The following is a 19,631-nucleotide window of genomic DNA, read 5'->3' on the forward strand; positions in this document are numbered from 1 at the left end:
GTTCATTTTAAAGAATTGTCTCCTTTTAAGACTTTAGAGACTATCATCTATCTTCTATTTATATTTTAATTTCACTATCTTCCGTATGTTGTAATTTGGTAGGTACCGAAAACTTTAACATATCCAGTCATGGTCATTATATTGGTACAAACATCAATAGATTAGCATGGCATATGGCTTAAAAAAATATTTGGGGTCAGAAAACTAATAGTCATTAAGAATAATTTTCAGTTACAGACCCAAGTTTAAATACTTATATATTGGGCCTAATTTTCAAGATGTTGAGCTATTACTACAGCTAGTAGCAGCAATTTCTAGAAAAATTAGCTGCTCGACTTCAGTGTCTAGAAATTTTGAGCAAGAACTTTGTACTTAAGCAACCATACTGTGCCTCATAATCTGTTAATAATTTTCTTGACAAGTAGATGGCTTTCAATGAAAACTGACTATAGAGACAGCAACTAATGAAATAGTGCACCTGTGAGCATGTCGGTTTTGTAGGATGTTCTGATCTTCCTGTTGCTTTTAGAAACAAGGGCATCAGTCACAATGGAAAAAGTCAGGTAAAACACTTGCCTTGCTTTTTATATAGAATTGAAAGTTGTGGTTATTGCTTCTTAAATTATACCAGGGAATAGAAAATTCTTACTTGAAAATTCCAGTGTTTCTAAGTTGCCAAATGTGGCCAGCACTTCAGAATTTCACCGAGATGACGTTGATGCTTGATTGTATAAGACAAGAAATTTGTTTGACATAGAGAGGGAACTCAAAGATTAAAATATTGTTAGGATACACTCACAGAGAACCTGCTGCTGAGCAGGTAGATGTTATATACCACTTAGAGTCTTTTCAGTCTTGATAATAGACTTCAGTGTTAGATATGAATTGTAGTGATGCATACAAGGGAGAGGTGTCCAGTTTAAGGTGAAAGCCAACCTCTTGTTTGTGAAGGCTTTTAAACATCTACCATGGCAGTGGATGAGAACTGCTGCTGTTCCTGTTGCAAGCTCCTTCTTGTCCTCCCCAGCACTCCAAGTGCTGTTTGCCTCTCGCTCCCTATACCAGCGCCTTTCTCCAAGGGGAACTGGTTACTAGATGTAGTGTAGCTTAAATGTTCATGGAGTTCTGCAAACTTGCTGAGGAAAAAGTCTCCCTCTCCCCTTGGTAATGAAGGATTTTCCCTCTAGTGAACTCTTCTCCCATAGGGCATGTTGGCAGGCTGTTGAATTTTCAGGTCTATTTGCTGTTTTACTGTTTAAGCAGGTGGCAGAGCTGAAGATAGGCTTTATCTGCAGTGACTTGAAGAAGCAGGTTGTACATGTAGACAGAGTTTGTTGTTATTCTAGTTGCCCCATGAGATCTTAGATACAGAAGATCCTTTACAGATAAGAATTTCTCTCTCAAGTGATTGGAAATAATCTGGCAAGTATTTCAGTGTCCTTTGTGCAGAAATGATATGCATCATCATGCTGCCTCTGTTGCAGCAAAGGAATGTAGGTTTACTAGATAGACTTTGGATATGTGTATCAGTACCATCCACCATTCTTGTCCCATGGAAGTTCTCGTCTGTAAGCTGCCTAGAAATAATGTGTTTCAGTGCTTTGGCTGAAAAGTACTTATAGTAACAGTTGGAAAGCAAAAATATATATTGTTTTGTTACATTGGGTTTTGTTGTTGTTTCTTGGGCTTTTGCAACTATTTCCTGTGATTATTTACAAGCACAGTACCCAGGGTGAGGCTGCCAAACAATTTCAGTAAAACTCGTGTTATTTGAGCCTTTCCTAGACCTTGAAACCAAACTGGGAAGTGTAAACTAACTCTAACAACCATAGTACTGAATTGGCTTTCAAGTATTTTATTTAAGTTGAGGTAATTATTTCCAGAAAGTTTCACGCACAAGAACAAAGATAATTTCTGGAGCCTCCTCAAAAGTGATACGGTGTTGTGGTTATTTATTATTCTAATATTATTCTTCAAGTTGTTTTACAATTATTATTTAATTTGCTGTCCTATGAGTAAGTGCAATTATCTTGACTTTGTATACCTCAGTCTATCCATCTGATTCCCTAAGGCTGTTAAGGAGTTTATGTCAAAGCCTAGAATAAAACATTAGATGCCCAGTCCTGCAATTAGGCCATACGCTGTTCTTTATAGCAAAATAATTCATGACTCAGCCGCCTAATTGCAGTGGGACTTCCAATAAGCTCTTTAACATCTACTCATTTATAAAAATGATTTTAAGACTCTTTTTTTTTTTTTCCTTAGTTGGGAGTTGTTGCTCAAGTAATTAAATCCTTACACAACATAGCTTACAAAACTGAATATTAAATGCAATAGGTAAACTGGAATGACTTGTTTGGATCAGAACAGTAGGGCTTTTACAGCTGCTCTGTATGGATCAACCAGAGAAGCTGTAATAATTTCCATTAGAGAGCAAAGTGCTCAAACTTTGCAGAAACCTACTTATTTTTAGATTTATGTATCTATCTCCTCACATATTTTATACATATATACAGGTATAGGCACATCTTTGTTGGTATGTGTTTGCAGTACTCCGTGGAAAAAAATACAGCTCAGCAGACTGAGCCCCTGCTGTTGGTTTAACTGATAATGTTACTGTTTAAAACTAGCAAAATACAAAGAATATCAGGGTTTGGAAAAAGTGAAATTACCTCTCTGCCCAAATTTAAGATGACGTAGTAATTGCTTTAGAAGTACGTTATATTTCTTTTGTGCTGCTATGATTCAAGAATTGGAAGCTTTCAACAAAGGGTTAAGATTGTTTGTTTTCCCCTTGACAATTCTGTGGTTTTGCTTGGTCTTCCCCTGGTGTTTGAGAGGCTCAGAATCAGATGAGGGAACACCCTGTGTCTTTTCTTATCCTCTGAAGCTGATGTGAGTTTTAACTATTGAGGTTTCGGCATTAAACATCCAAGGAATTGTGTGAACAGGGTAAGGAAAAGTCTTGATAATTATGTTTGGCGTATGTTGTTTTTTTCTCTAGATGAGGAAACTTCAAGTTATGACACATTTAACTGTAGGCATCAAAGTTTGCAAGTTACTTTACGAAATAATGTTTAGTAATATTTACATATGAATTTGTAAACAGTCTAATAAATTTAACTGTTATTTTTGATACTTTATTTCATATTGCTCAGAATTCTGTTACTGTGAATTTTGGCAGGATTCTTACCACAGGGTTTTTTTTAAGTCTAAAATGAAGAATAATTATTTTTACTGACCTTCTGGTATTTGCATCATCATTGTCCCTAATATCTTTATCCTTTAAATTACTTTCCTTTTTGAAATGCTATCAAAAATGCCAGAAATACATCCATTTAAAAAAGGGAAAGAGAAAGGAATATACCCTGTATGTAGAAGAAGGTAATAAAGGCGGTTTAGTACTGGACACTCCTTTTGTGATTAGGAGTGGTCATCACGGATAGATACCTTTAGATTTCTGTGGTCCCTGTATCTAACATGTAAAGCTATAAATCATACATCTTTCCATAAATTTCTAGTTATAAGAAACAGTCTTGAAGAACATGTTTAATTCTCTTAATTTTTTTTTATTATACAGAGAGTTTCTGCATTTTGGTTGTATCTCTTTGGCTCTGATATTAAGCTCAGTCAGAAATCCTAGAAAAGATGCAACATTTCCAGAATGTGGAATTAGAAAGCAGGAACTCATCTGAACTTTTTAATGTCTTCTGCTATACTGGTCCAGCTCTCTTCTCCCCGCCCCGCCCCCAGTTTTGGGATACTGGTCCATCTTTGGCAAAGTTTAAGGGAATCAGATCAGTTTATTTGCCTTGGCACACCTTATTTTTTTCTTTTTTATTCTGCATTTTTATTATATACACTTTTAAATTTTATTTGTATTATATTACTTTATTATATACACTGCACTTTATCCAATGACAGCTCTATCAAGAAACCTGAGAAGTACCTTGTAAAAGAGATTCAGATGTAATGTCAGGTACTGCCCATGTTTCTCTGTCTCTGAATAAGGTTGGAGGTAGAGAACATAACAGGTGAAAATCTCTGCAGATCATTTACATACCATTAATCTTAAGGCTTTCTAAATGTTTTAAGCTGTTATTCAAAGTATACCTATTAGCCTAAACAGAAATGTGGAAGATGTATATGCAGTGTGAGGTAAGATAAAATACAGATACTATCTATCGCTGTGTGATTTGTAAGGCTGTGTGGTCAGTGGTGCATAGCTGGGCCACATAAAACATTGAAAGTCTGCATATTTATTGATTCCATGTGGCCATGGTGTTCCATCCTCAGGAAACCAGAGGGATTTACTGTGGCCTATTAGTCCCAGAAGCTTGTTAAAGATGGATAGCAGGCTGGGGTTTAGCATATAATAGTTCTCTGGGACTGGGACATACATGCTGGTTGTCTTTTATGGAACAATGACTGTATCTTGCCAGTAACGATATCCCAGATATGATGGTATTTGACTCTGCACCGGTGTCTTTCATGGGGCTATAAATTACTGCAGTCGTTTTGTCTCTTCAGGAGTTTCCACTCAGTATCTGTTGCCTTGGAGCCTAACATAGTGAGATCATTTAAACAGGGTGAAGCACCTTGTTCGTTAAACATATTCTGCAAACACGTGTAATTGGTCTTGCAAAATTTGTTCCTGAAGAGGTCTTGAGAAGTCAAGCCTTCCCGTGCTGCATTTGAGTCTATTTCTGCCAGGTTTTGCTGTGATCTTTGCCCTGGAACACACACTGCGCTGCGCTGATACAGAGGAAACTGGCAGCAGTTCTCGTTTTCAGGTGGCCCTCCTGCTTTTCATTAGCAATGATCAGTGCTGCTCAAAGCTTTTCAGCAGTCCTGAAGAAGTGGGACTTTCCCCTTCTGGGAAGGAGAAGCAGAACATGCTGCTTCTCCAGTGCTAAGGGGACAGGCAGGGGAAGATGGGCTGCCCTGAAAGGCAAGACCTCTCCCCAGCTCCCATCATGGGCTGAGCTGCCCTTGCACGTATCCTGCAATGGCAGAAGCAGTCTGGATTCTCGGGACTTTGATGTAAGTGGCTTTAGCATCTTTTGCTATGCTAAAAGTGATTTTTGAGTAAGTTAGACCCTACTTGAAGCTTTTGGAAAGGTTTGTGAATTTCTGGGTTTGATTTTTCTGCTTGTATGGAAGGGTTCTGCATTGCTGCTTGGGCATTTGTTTCTTTTGTAAATAAGCTTTTTTCCTGTTGGGTCACTGAAATTCAACAGGGTGGGAAAAAAAAAAGTGGAGAAGATATGTTCTTCCCTTCAAATTTAATGAGAATAACGTAATTCCGCCACATCTGAGAAATCACCCTTCCTCATTGTGGGCCTATGCTGTTACACACCACCTCAGCAGTGGCTATGCCGACATCTGGCTGGTCTGAAGCTCTGCAGATACCGAGTGGAGCCTGCAGGAGCAAGCAGAAGTCACCTCCAGCAAAAGATCAGCAGCTGTGCATTGGACCAGGGATCTTTCTCATACTCATCAGAAATAAATTTGCTCAGAATAGTAACTGAGGCAGGAAATTTTGGCAGTGTTGGGAGGTAAAGGGTGGAGGGCCAGCTTGAACTTCACAGCTTGTAGAGCTTTAGTTGAGAGCTACAGCTTCCACGGTGTGTTACCTGAACCTGAAAACTGGGGAGTATGGTGTGGAGACCCTTAAGTACTCTGAATCATAGAATCACAGAATAGTTTGAGTTGGAAGGGACCTTCAAAGCTTATCTAGACCAACCCCCTGCAATGAGCAGGGAGATCTTCAACTAGATCAGGTTGCTCAGAGCCCCGTCCAACTTGACCTTGGACAAAGACAAGTAGGGGCTGGAACCCACTATGTGCAGCCACACAGCTTCTGTAAAGGCCCGTTAGTTCACACACGATCAATCCCTCATCAAGGTCATCATCCTGCTTGGAGACCACAATTCACAGACATCTGTCTGGTTTGGCTGTCCAGTGCTTGGCTGGGATCTAATACTGAACTGGAGCTCCTAAACCTGTACTGGAGCCTGTATTCTGCTCAGTATCCATGGACTGTTTTCCAATTATTTGCCATAGTCCAACCTCCATTATTCTAGATGATGGCTACTGACTTCTCTATGTAGAAAGACAATTTGTATGATTATATATGTATATGTCTACTTATATATAATACAGGCAGTTTTTATATATATTATAGGCAGGCATAAGTATATGTTTTTGTATTTTATATTTGTATTTTTTTAATATGGTCACACAGAATATACATATCTAGAAAGTCTTTTCTCTGTAAAGCTGACTAATCAAAATTTAGGTAATACAAAGATGTATTTTGCCAGAGCCACTTTAGTTTTGCTCTGTGAGGAGGTATTTGATAAGATGCCATAATGAGAGTTCTGCAGATACATTTTCCTACGCAATTTAATGTTGTAAAGTGGTTATTGGATGAATCTGGATTATAAGGTGAATAAGGCTATTGACAGTAGGATTCCCGTCTCATTTTAAGTAGTGAATGTAAGTAGTGAATAGGGTAAATGCAAGAGGCAAAAGCAGGAAAAAGCAATACAGAAAAGTGCTTCTGTCTGTTCCACTTAATAGTTTCTAGATGGTCCTGTGAAAATAAATCAAATTAGACTTTTCACATCTATCCTGTCAGTTCATCGTGTCTTCTTTTTGCTCTGCAGTACAAAACTTCATTATTTCCACCACTCCATTTCCCAGGTGCCGAGTACTTGGAGTAAACAGATCCTCAGACATTTAGTTGCCCAGCTTTTTTAGAGTTCTTTTTGAGCACTTGAATATTTCAGTAGAACTAGCTATAAATCTGCAACAAGTATGTTGGGTTTTTTTTCCCCTCATATGTTTCTCAACAGATTGGAGTGATCTTGCAGAACGAGATGAGAGGTCATCTTGTGCTTTAAATTCTGTCTTATCTAATTCTTCACTGAATGCTTCTCAAGTGGCTGCTTTGAATTTCTCCATTTTTCCCACTGGTAGAATTGGGAAAACGAGAGAATACCTGGAGGATGTGGTGGGGAGTGGTGGGAGGTTTGGGGCCGTCAGATACCAAGAAGTGCAGTGAAGGTGTCTCTGATTCCACTTTTGTTGAAGGGTGTTTAATGCTGTACAGCAAATACAATAGGACACGTGCATCTGAACAATAAAGATAAAAAGAAATATTGAATTGCTGTCTTATCTGTTGAATTCCATCCATCTTATGTAATTAAAGGCTGTGCTATCATGTGTTTAAACGCAGGAGGACAGATTTCAAGATGCTTGTGTGTATTTTGGTACTTAATTAATGGCAGCTTAGCTCTTGCAAGAGTTCCAAAGGTATCATTGTGCTAAATACTGTATATCCACAGGGTAAGAAATGGATTGTGTCTCTTCAGATGGTAAACGAGGATAGGATAAATGGTGAAAGTGAGAGGAATTCTCAACAATTATTGACCGCAGCCCTAGACTGTGGAGTAAATGACATTCCTGTAGTTAGCAAAGAGGCACAGCAAAGTATAGAATTTCAGCTGCATCTTATGACATAGTTGGACCAATTTTTCATACTGCTGGGGTGACGTAAGAGTTGCTGAGGTGGCTGGAGAAATGTTTGCCCTTTTATCCTGACTCTGGGGGAGCCCACCATCCCTGAAGTAAAGCAAACGGGAAAGCAGAGGTTCCCCATTCCAGTGCCGAGTCTTGACAGGCGAGTTTGATCATGGCTGGTAGGTGAGACCACGCTGCTGGATGTTTCCCTCACCCAGCTGAGGGACATTCCCCAGTGCTGCCCTGCTGCCCTTCCTGGGAGGCAGGGAGGGTGGGCAGGAGGGATGGAGAAGGAGTTGTAGATGGCTTAAGGACTGTGACATCTTCAGCTGCTGCAGATGTCATCTGGGACTGTTGTCTGCCCACAGCTCAATCTTGCTCAAGTGACTTAACTCAAAGCAGTACTACTAAGCTAACGTGAAGCAGAAAATCAGGTTTAAATTAAGAGGAAAGCATCTTGTTTCTCTTGGTTTAGTTTAAAGTGCTAGAAGCCGTAATCAGTTTTTTTTTTCTCAGTCCTTTTTGCTTTCATGAGAAAACCCACATAAGAGTATTTTGGAAACAGGCCCAATGTTTTCTTCTCTACTATGGCAAATCTGTAAATTTAAAACTTGACTGAACTCTTTAGTTGCATGTTTCAAGAAGGATTCTGTGATTCTGTGGTTTATGCACGTGAGGATGGGAAAAAAAAGTAAGGCATGGCAAGGATCCCCACACAAGGAGGTGCAAAATAATAAATTCCTTCATAGCTTATATGATCTGTTATGCTGTCCAAGTTGATTATGAGGCAGAACTGTGATAGTATTGCCTGCAACAGTTTTTTCCTTTTTGGCTTGTTTAACTGGCATAATGATATGAGTGCTGCGAAGGAGAGTTATATATTCTGTGTTAGCCAATACGTGGTTTTATATAACAATACTTCTGGGTGTATACAGTACTCGAAGTAGGCTACAGTTCCTGAAATTTCAAAGGAATTTACTGGCACTTTGGTTTTCTCCATTTTATTTCTCCTCTGAGAGTCCCATATATATTAAGCAAAGATAAATGTACGTTTGAAAGAGAGAGTGGTGCATCCGTATCACAGACAGGAACTACAATATGATACCTGTTCAGGGAGAAGGAGGACCTAATGTTGAGGGGAGGGCTGGACATCCATCCTGTTCTTACACCCTAACTGAAATTGCCAACATAAAAAATGTTATTATATTCCTAGTTTTTGTATTGTTGAAGTGTGTTCCTGGCAGATTTCCTGGCAAGAAGGAAAATTCAGAGGAGGCGGTATTCCCTAGAACTTTAAGAAAGCTCAGAGTGGAGAGGAAGATAAGCAACAAGTTGCTAGAATGTGAAATATGCAGAGCATTTTTTCAACATAAAATTTTAAAATAATCCAAATGTCTTTTTCCTGTTGGGTCTGTACTGTTTGCAAATACAATAGATGTTTACATTTGGAATGTTGCCGTTTTTAAAATATAATTTCCTTTTCTTTTTCTTTTTCTTTTTTTTTTTGAACTGTAGGTATGAGAAGGTACCAGTAATTCTGGTTGGTAATAAAGTGGACCTGGAAAGTGAGAGAGAAGTATCATCGAGTGAAGGCAGAGCCTTAGCTGAAGAATGGGGCTGTCCCTTTATGGAGACCTCTGCTAAAAGTAAAACAATGGTGGATGAGCTCTTTGCAGAAATTGTTAGACAGATGAACTATGCAGCACAGCCAGACAAAGATGATCCATGCTGTTCTGCGTGTAATATACAATAGCATTAAAAATGACCTAACCTGGACTTGATTTGCAGAAGTTTTGTAAGGTGGTAAAACCGTCTACTTCACTTCCTGGTTTGTGGGTCACTTGAAATACATCTGTAGTGAAGTAGCAACATCAACTCAGAGCTGAGCATTGGAAGTCAGTCACTGACTCTGAATATAATTGGGTTAAATGACCACATCTCACCCGTTTTTCCCTTTGAGCACCTGTGATTTTATGGCGTAGCCAGTTGATCTACAGGGTCATTCCGATCAAGTGTACGTGTGTTGTCACGTCAGACAGCACCACAGCAACTATTTCCGAAGAAGCTGGACAGCTTTTGGAGGTGGGAAACAAACACAGTGGAGAGAATATCTCTGAAGACCATTCACAACTGGCATAAGCGTGGAAGAAGAGCCAAGTCTTTCGGTGTCCAATTCCCATGCTTCAGGACGTGCCCTATTGCTTGTGGCCAAGTTTGTTGAGTCAAATATGTTGATTTCACCAGAACTTCCAACAGTGTTAGAGTAAGAGGCTACCAGAGACCTATCTATTTTGGATTTTTCTCAAAATTGATGCTATTGTTTCTACACTTTATCCCACATCTTGAAACAGAAAACATTGCACCAGTGTGTGAAATGAGGGGCAAGATCTGAAAACAAATGACAGGTGAAGAAAGAGTCTGGCATTGGAATGTTTCAAATCTTTCATTTTGCTGCTCAGAAATGGAGGATCGCTTCAGGTTTTGGTCTGCAAAAAGCCAAACAAACCCTCTGTTTACAAAGCAGGAAGCATCTTTATTTATCACTTTACTGAACCAGGAGGAAGCAACTGTGATGAAAAAAAATTGCTGAGCCTTACTAACAAGGAACACTTTAATAGATTAACTAGTACCATCTTGTAAGGAAAATTAAGCCATGTTGCATCCATATATTCCCTTCTGCAGAAACCTCGTGGGACAGTATGAACATCCTGCATTTTTAAGTTTGTTAAAGACAACAGTTTTTCTTGCCTTGAAGGGCTACGTTCTCTGGTGTGATCCCTAACTAACCTTTGAAAATCAAGTTTGCTATTTGATAGCTTTAATGTTGAAAACTTAAACTGAATAACCATGTAAAATCATTTGGTTCAGAGGTGAAATAGTTATGGTTGTAATTCCTTAGGTGAGTGTGGAAATGGCTCTTTAATTGCCTGACACACTATTCAAAGGTTGCCCCAATTATTGGAGTGTTAAATGGTGGGAGCAAATATTTTATTTTGAAAGGATGCTCGAGCTCTGACTTGCTAGTTTCATAGCAGTGAAGTATTTATCATTTGCATGACTAATGGCACAGAAATACCTATTCCGAAGTCTTACAATCAAAGTATAGAAGAGTTTTCAATCACAATGTTTAGATTTTAAATGCTGGAGAGATTGTCTTGAGCTGGGTCTTTTATAGCTAAAATTGGCCATAAAAATACAGAGTCACTGAGCCTGTGGTCTAAATAACACCATGTGTTTATTAGTTTTTCAATCTTGTGCAGTAACAGTGTAGTTCCTTGTGTTTAAATGAGTGAAAACCGAGGTGCTGGGGTGTGTGTGTGTGTTGAGCGTGTATGTGTGTGTGTATATGGCCCTTAGAAATGCTGTAATTGGAGTTAGGTTCGAGAGTTTTGCCTCCATCTGCAGAACTTCCTAAAAACGCTCTCATCTGCCACAAAGGAAACTTGAGTACAAAACGCCTCGCAGATTTTCATCCTTAAGTATCCTTAACATTTTGAATTCTCGTTCAGTGGATGATTGCTACAGGAAATCACATTAATGGAAGAGAACGGGCCATCTCTGCCCTTAGTCTTTCAAGACCTTTCCACAACCAATGTATCCAAGGGCATTAGATGTCGCAAAACATTAAGCCTTACTAGAACGTCAGTGTAGCCCGTTTCCCACCTACCTGGCAGAGCTTTCGTTACTCTACGTTGTTCTCGTAGGGAGATAGGCACACCCTTTATTTCTGGCATCTCAATGCCCTTTTTGGGTGCTCTGAATCGCCCTCCTTAGAGGCACCTACCTCTTTCCGTTGATTATATAGCAAACTTAGGCTTTTAACTTTGGTCCTCTGAGTCACACAACTGATATGCCTAAACTAGATGGTATGAATGTTCTCTTCCCCCCGCCCGCCTAGTGTGTCAGCCACCATGCTTAATCAAGATGCAAGATGTAGAATGAATGATATTTTGATGTATAAAATATCTAGATTGGGAAACGGTTTATTGAGCAGGTACAACCTATCTGTAAAACAGCTTGTCAGTGCGAGATCCACTGCATAAGCACTCAAAGAAAATCCCCAAAACAACCCCAAATTTGAAGCTGAGTTGGAAGTGCGTGTTATGCAATGTTGTTTACAGAGATGTTAAAATCTTACCTCACAGATTGGTCATCAACCAAGAAAATGGCATGAAGTACAATATGAACAGACTAACATTAGGTTCAGAATACAAAACAGATGGGCTTTTAATATAGGGAAAATTGCACAGTAAATTTTTAAACAGAAAATACTAATGAAAATATCTCCCAGTCTTGTTCTTCATTACACTCTTACATTTTCAAAACCATAGGCCGTAAGTAAGCTACCACACAATGTGGCGGGGGGAAAGCGTAAGTGTTGTTTTTCGTTGTATAGTTCTGAGGGGGTAGTTATGCACTATTTGTATTTCCACTAATGTGAAGGTAGTGGAGCTTGAATCAATGACAGTTGCACTCGACAGAGATTTTTTCAAATTATTGGGGGTAGTGGAAAGGGAGGCCAGTGACCCATAGAGCAGCTGTGTGGTTGCCCTACAGGAGTCATTGGTCTTGGGTCACTGTTTCATTTGTACCCTGGTAGGATTATACCAATTATAACGTTTGAAAGTTTCTTATAACATGCCTTAAAATATTATGATTTGTTCCAAAGACCCACTCTTCCTTTGGCTGTTCTTGTAGAGCTTGATACTTTTCTACAAAGACAGCATTTCTCCAAATTTGTTGTGTTGCTTTTTGGTTTTTTTGTTAAAGTTGCAACTTTTATTCTTTTAAGCTATGATAGTGAGAGCAACTGTTTCCTCTTTCTGTTAAAAATACACAGAAAAACTAGTCCAAGCAAACAAACCAGAATCAGATCAAGAGTATTAAGAGTATTAAATATAATTGCATTGGGTTTTGTTGCAATTTCTTTCTCCCCCTGTCATGTGTTTCTCCCGGCCTGCCCTTTCAGAGCATCAACAAAACTTTGGTGACGCTTTCTGTTCTGTTTCTAGCCTCTCCCTAACCCCAGTGCTACAGTTGCCATTACTTTTCTGTGGGAAAACTACTGGTATTTGCTTTCTTGTATAGAATGTTGCCTAAAGATGTCAGCCATTTGGTTTGGGGGGTTTTGTGCATGGTTTTTTTTTTTTTTTTAATTTTTATTTTTTTATTCTTTTTTTTTACCAGTGTGCCATCAAAGCACTGGTTAGGCTTTAATTGTGAAACTCCGCAACAAGAGCAAATGTTTGACAACTGCAGGAGGCTTTATCTGCATTGTTGTGCATCTGTTAATTCTTGATCAGGGTTTGAAGAAAAGACTGAAGTGGGTTCTGAAATCAGGCTTAACGCTGTTGATTTGGAGTTTCCCGGGGTGAATTAATGTGTTTCACAGTTAATTGTAGAGCTGTAATACAACTGGCAACTTAAAATGGGGCAACAATTTGTTTTGTAACAATGTCAGTTGTTTAAACCTTGATGTTTCAAATAAAACAAGAATTGTACATAGAACTCAATGCAAACTCAGCAGTTGTATTTGGAGTTAAATTATTTTAACAAATAAATTTATTTAATGAAACCTCCCTTGCATTTCCTGTATTGTCCATTTTGGTTTGGTCAAAAAGTTCATCCAAAGCTGTCTAGGGCTACCCAAGAATTTCAAACAACCCTGTCAACTGTTTGCGGTTCACCTAAGTATTTCTTGCCAAAATGCTCTTCTGATACAAATTAAATAGCAATAAGTGAAAGCAAATATACTTTCATTTTTTCTGGATGGATGCATATTGTGATTTAAGTTATAAGCTTGATCAAGAACATAGCAAAGGGTTTTCTTGTTTACTTCTCTTCATAGAGGGGTATACATTGACAAAAATCAGTAAGTCTTAGTATTTGATGAGAGATGACTCTTGCTATGGCTAGAGAATAAAGCTTACTGTAAAATATAATAAATTATGTACAAACTTGGTCAATATATTGTATAATTAATACATAGAACTACTTCTATAACACTGCGCTTGCAAAGGGTTACAGAAAGGATTGTTTGTTATATCAGCTGTTCAATTGATGAGTGTTTTGCAGGCTTTCAGCACCATACAAAGGGAGCTAGTGTTAGAAAGAACTTCAAATACAATTAGTGTGGTAGAGATTTATAAATGAGCAGTTGAGCTAATGCTAACAGGATTATTCTAGCTAATTTGCACTGATCAGCAGTTACATTTTAGTCACACCAGTATCACTAAAACACCCTGTTTTCAGTAATGGTGGGTGCTTGGTAGTCTCTTGTTATGTTGTGCATGCCATAAGGAAAAAGAAGCCCGAGGCTGGCACATCTTAAAAGCTCCTGGTTCTATTGATAATATAGAAGGCTGACATATACTGCAAATTTTATGGTTTTGATTTGCCCTTTCATCCTATAGACCAGCACCAGGGGAACTTTTGCTGATGGGTTCTTGCAATCCTGTTAATTTAGTAATATCCTTGTGTTTCACCCAAGAAGGTGGTGGGACAACAGGAATTCTTGGGGTTTTTCTGAAGAGTTAAAAAAAAAAAAAAAAAGCTGGTGTGCAACATGGGCTCTTTTCAAATACTGAACAACCAGAAAACTGCTGTTTGTTTGTTTGTAGTTACTGCAGGAAACTTGGAAATAAATGTTATCCTCCATGGGTATCAATCTTACTGGATCACCAGTCTTTGTTCACTTCTGTTGCATGACCAGGCAGTCTCTGGACTACATCTTCTATCCCAAGTTCCCTTCAGTAGCGTTCTCTCCCTTGCTGTTTACCTGCTGCCTTGTGCTTTCTGCTCCATTGAAACATCATCCTCTTCCAGGGAGCAGGAATAATTATTCTGAAGTTGCCGACAACTGTTCTTATGGCTCCGTCTGGCTCACACGAGCATACTTGGTATGTAGTCGTGTCTTCCCTTTGCAGGCGTCTACTTGATCATTCTCTTTTAGCAAACAGAAATTTCCAGATTCCGCTGGCTCTGTTTGGATGCTCTAGTGCCCTAGTCAGTCGTCTTATTATGCATAATTCCTGTTTTGCCATAAAACCTGCAGAAGGGCCTTTTCAGTTTTTCTGTGCTAATGGCAGTCACTGAATTTGCAGACATTTTTGAGCTGCATGTTTCTTCATAAGGAGGTCAGTGTGAATACCTCTGCATGTTGAATCTAGTTGTTACTGGTTTGGGCTTTGGTTGTCTGGTCACCACGACATGTTTTTCTTACCTTCTCACATTGGAGATAAAAAGTTTTGAGTTAGCTCAACATTTATAATGTCTTTGGTTTTTTTGCTTCAGCTCCTGTCATTACGCTCATCCTGCGGTCTCTGAATATTTTCGGATGGCACTTCAGGAGCTGGGGCTGCCCTGGGAGGTAGGGACGAGGCAGAGCCGACACTGACGTTCAGACGGTGGCTTTGCATTTACAGGCTCAGTTGCAGGTGGGTGGAAGGAAAAAAAAAGAAACAACACGTTGCTGTGAACCAGGCGCCACGTGATACCAGAATTGCTAACAGCAAATCTTCATCCCACTCTGCTGGAACTGTTTGTGGGTTTGGTTTTCTGTGTACTTTCAAGCTTGCACATTTTGGCTTGACTTGAATATTAAATAGTTTGGGCAGCACTGAGAATTTATTTCAAACTTTTTGCGGTGCGGTGGTGACTTCTGTAGGCAACTGGGTAAGGTGCCTTCCCGCTGCTCTTAGGAGTGTTTGCAGGGTCAGATGACCACATAGACATCTCCCTGAAGAATGGGACAGTGGGGTGGTTAACTGGCAGGAGCGGAGGGGGTTTGGGATGCACCTAGGTAAGGAGGTGAAAATAGAAGTCTGAAAGACTGTTCAAGAGCAACCCATAGGTAGATTGAGATCACATTATGTTGAGTGAGAGAAATACAGTGTTTATCACAGACCAAAATGAAGAGTATTAGTACACAGAAGCACTTATAAACTAAAGTTAGGAGGTAAATCAGAGAACTGGGTCTTGGAAGCAGACTTTTACAAGATATTTCTTTTAGTTGAAAAGAAGTATAAAGCTGCTTCTGGATATTTTGAAGGGAAAGGTTCTGAAAAATATGGGTTGTTTTTTTTTTCTTCTTTTAGAATCCCTGTACAGTTTAATAACCGAAAGGCCTCATCCCCAAGTACCTGAGACATGGCACCTCAGCTTTCCAGTTGTACAACACAGTTCAGAAAAACAAAACCAGCTTTCATCCTACAGCTGAGAATATACTCTGGGTTACAGCTCCTCTGGTTATTACAGTGGCTTCTTTTTACTATTCATTTTCTCTTCTTGCAGATGGAATAGATAATCAAACTGAATGAAGGTCACCTGGCACTTTCCAATATGAGACAAGGTGATCAGGTCTTTTCATTGCTTTCCAAACTATCTCCATTTTTTTCAGTGTGATCTATCTGTCCCAGGTGTGGGGATGGTTTGTTGGTCTCCTTTTTAATGGTTCAGCTGCTCCTAATGATGAAACAATGGCAGATACGTATAACTTCTTGAAAGCTTTCTGTTAAAACCTGGCACCTTTATGGTTTGAATCATTGGGAAATTCCCCTAAAAAAAAAAAAAAAGGACAAAACAAAACACACACAAATGAACAAACAAAAAAACCACTATCTCAGGACATGGCCAAGTTGTGGGCCCCTGAAAAGATTATTTATCCAGTATGAAGAGGGCTAGAAGACTGCATCCAAACTCTTCAGCTGCCACTGGATATCCTTTTGGCCCTTTGCAGTTCATATATAGTAACTGCTGGGTGCAAGGCACAGTCTTTGTGCATATATATATGTATATATGTACACACTGGGTAGGAGCTGAGAAACAAAGTGGGAAAGAGTAGGATGAGACTGTTCAGCAGGGAGGATTTCCAGCTGTAGATCGTGATGTATCTTTATTCAAGAAACAGAAACCAGCTTTGCTGACAGGTCCTCCAGGAGCAGACTCAGAGGCTGACCATTAACACCAGTAGCAGAGGACTGCTCTGAACGCATGAACAGCATAACCTGCCTGACAGCTCATGACCAACACGGTGACGCAGGAAAAGCTTTCCAAAAATGTTAGCGTAATTTCACTTCGAAGTCTTTCTTTAAGGCAATAATAAGTTAACCTTTGCAGTATTTGCTGTGTGAGACTTTAATTACAGGAACACAAGTAATTTATTAATCCAAAGAAGATGGGATTCTGCAAGCAGAACAGATGACACGTAAGTGCCCTATTGATAGAAGGTAAATGGGTGAGGACTCTCAATGCAATATTTATTAATACACTTTTCAAATTATCCGTGAAGCCTCGAGAGTTGTATGCGATGCTGCTGTAACAGGGTAGGATTCTATCCGGAGCTGTGGATTTCTCTAACTGCTTTTTACTTAAAGTTTACATTTTTCCTGTCTGGCTCTATTGTAAATGTGTTTTGGGGAAGGCAACCATGAAAGTGAGTCAGATGCAGTATTGATTTCATATTTAGCTTTGTGTTTTAAGGTGGAGGGAGATAACCAGAAACTCTGCTACTTCTGCCTGATTTTTCAGGGAGAGAGAATGGCTGTGAAGATTCAAGGCTTTCCAGAAGTCCTCATAAGAGTTGGCACCTCTTTATTAGGTGAACTCAATCCCCCTTTCTTGATGAAGGTGGCAGTTGTGGTTATTTCTGGAAATGTACTTATTCAAACAGAGACTATGAAGTGTAGGTGTGCATTTACAGTGTGTTATCTACCGGTTCCCCTTTTCAACAGGGGAATGCTGTGTGTGACATGCATGATATTTACCCAGATGATCCCTAATCTCTTATTTGAAGTGAGAGTTAACTTATCAGGTGAGCATCCTTAATCCGGGAAGACAACACCCACCTGGAGACGAGATGGCAGTGGGGAGGGGGCTCTCATCTCTGCTTCAGATCTAAAGCAAAATGCTCATTTTCCAGGTTGCTTTTCATGGTTACAAGAAATACACAGAGTAAAAAACTGTGTTTTCTCCACATCAGGAACAGGCAGGCCCAGCTTCAGAGCTTGTTGGTTTGTCCAGAAACATACATTGATAAAAGCTTCACGTTCTGTCAGTGTGAAGGAAGCATAGTGACAGGAGATTTACTGCTCATCAAGCTACATGGCTCTTCACCTGAGGCAAGTCACCTCTGCTGTTGGGTGAGCATCTTCTTCTCATGTTCATCTTTTTTTCTATGTGGAAAACAAGTTGTTTCACATCAGACAAGAGAGATTCTTCTCCCTCTTCACCTTTTTTTTTTTTTTTTTAATTAATCTTGTCTTTGCACATAGCAGCCACTGTGTTCTTGAATCAATAGTTCATGGCAGAAGCTGCTTACCCCTTGCTCTCAGGAGACATTCTGACTCAGAAATGTGCAGAACCTATGTATCACTAAAACTATAATGCTAGTTTATTTCCTTATAAATGGCAAAGTTTCCCAAGAAATTATGAAGGCCAGAATTTTAAAAAGTTTGCAATGTAGCTTCCTCATTCAATTTTTTTTTCCCCGCTCCAAATTTTGGTATGTTTGTCTAAAGTTTAAAAAACAATCAGCCCCCATCCTCCCCGAAAACAGTAAAAACTAAGCAAACAGCATAGAAAATAATCTAAACCAAATTCAGGATCCTCATCTTGGTAACTCCAACAAAAAAGTTTCAGATACTCTTTCTTACCCGTATGTGTCCAGAAACCTACACATTTAAGTAAATAGTAGCAAAAAGACCTGGGGCAGGGTTCTGACTACTCACTGAGTTTGTATGTCAGTCTCAAAATAATCCATAAAGATCTCTGGTCAAGCGCAAAAAAGGTGGAAGCAGGTGATCACTCTAGGCTGGATGGTAGTAATGATAAGAAAAGTTCAAGAAAAAAAAGAAAGTTCACTATTCTCTAACCATACAAGTCTCCCAGCAAGGACAAACACATGGTGCACGCACTGGGTGGTGAGCAGCGTGTTCCAACACTGGTGCTGTGAGTACCAAAAAAGCAAGATTAGCAGGGCAGCAGCTGCTGGATTCACCTTCTTTAGCAAAGTTTCCCTGCAGACCACAGCTGGGGCTTAGGTATGTTTAGAAATACACAGCTGCTTTAACTGATCACATAATGGCTCTTAAACCTATGTCTTCCATAAAAAACAACCTTCAGGTGCTGTCCATCACAAGAAAGGTGAGGTGCCAGCTGTCTCTTGAAGGTGTTGGTCAGGAACCCCAAGACCAGAGCATGTTGAATACTTGCCCTGCCTTGAGGAGCCACCACAGAGGATATTTCCAGATAAGCTGTGCTAATCAGGCTGCTGTGATTTCAGAGGTCACTGCTCTGCCACCCCATGAGAGAGGTATGGTCTATGCCATCTCCTGACCAGCTGTGAGTCGGGATAGTCCCGAAATATCTCTGCTACCAGATTTCTTCTGGATCAAAAGTCTTAACCGGTGCTGTTTTCTGCCATGTTGTCTGATACATGCAGTAACTGACAAGTCTGAAGATCACCTGGTAGCTCTTTTTGCTCTGTTTAAGAAACAATCTTTGAGATTAACCCTCTTAGATTAATTAAGTAGAGATTCCCTCTAATCCCCTTAGAGCAGACCTCCCATTGCCCTGGCTTTGTGTGGACAGACTCCATAAAAGTTCAGGCTATTGCCCAACTGATGAAGCAACTGTGTACTGGCTGAGATAAACATCCTGCCAAAGGTGTATCTGTGGAGTAATTCAGCATCTGTGCTGTCAGAGTTGTTAGGATGCTTGGATGCATTAATTTTGCTGAGTTGTGCCAAGAGCAAAGCAGCTTGATGCCCAAGAGTGTGATGTCCTGTTAGTTTCTAGTGCCATGAAATGCCCAGAATGCTGCACTGCAGATGCATTTCTAGCTGGCTTTCTCTGGGATGTACCTCCTACACTCCATCTTGATGACAGTCTAAACAAAACACGGATGCTGCTACCTATGGTTGAACTCAGACCACGTCACCTTGCAGGGTGGCTCAGGCCCTGGCCCTTGGCATGTCCACCCTGCGTCCAAGCCAGAACTGGAGTGCTGGGAATGGTATGTTGCTGTCCCAGGAAAGGCTGAGGGAGCTGGGTCTCTTTAGCTTGGAGAAGAGAAGACTGAGGGGTAACGTCATTAATGTTTACAG

At 39.8% G+C, this 19,631-nt stretch overlaps 1 protein-coding gene across 1 annotated transcript in view; it reads left to right on the plus strand.

Moving 5' to 3' along the window:
• RAP2A (RAP2A, member of RAS oncogene family) overlaps positions 1-13,107 on the plus strand; it is a 33,124-nt gene extending 20,017 nt beyond the window's left edge. Inside the window, exon 2 of the mRNA XM_065829742.2 lies at positions 9,043-13,107. Coding sequence (XP_065685814.1) covers positions 9,043-9,280 — 238 coding nt within the window. The 3' untranslated portion in view covers positions 9,281-13,107. The remainder of the gene's footprint in view (positions 1-9,042) is intronic.
• Positions 13,108-19,631: the final 6,524 nt, after the last annotated feature.

This window comes from Patagioenas fasciata, chromosome 1, assembly GCF_037038585.1.
Source record: "Patagioenas fasciata isolate bPatFas1 chromosome 1, bPatFas1.hap1, whole genome shotgun sequence".
NCBI lineage: Eukaryota > Metazoa > Chordata > Aves > Columbiformes > Columbidae > Patagioenas > Patagioenas fasciata.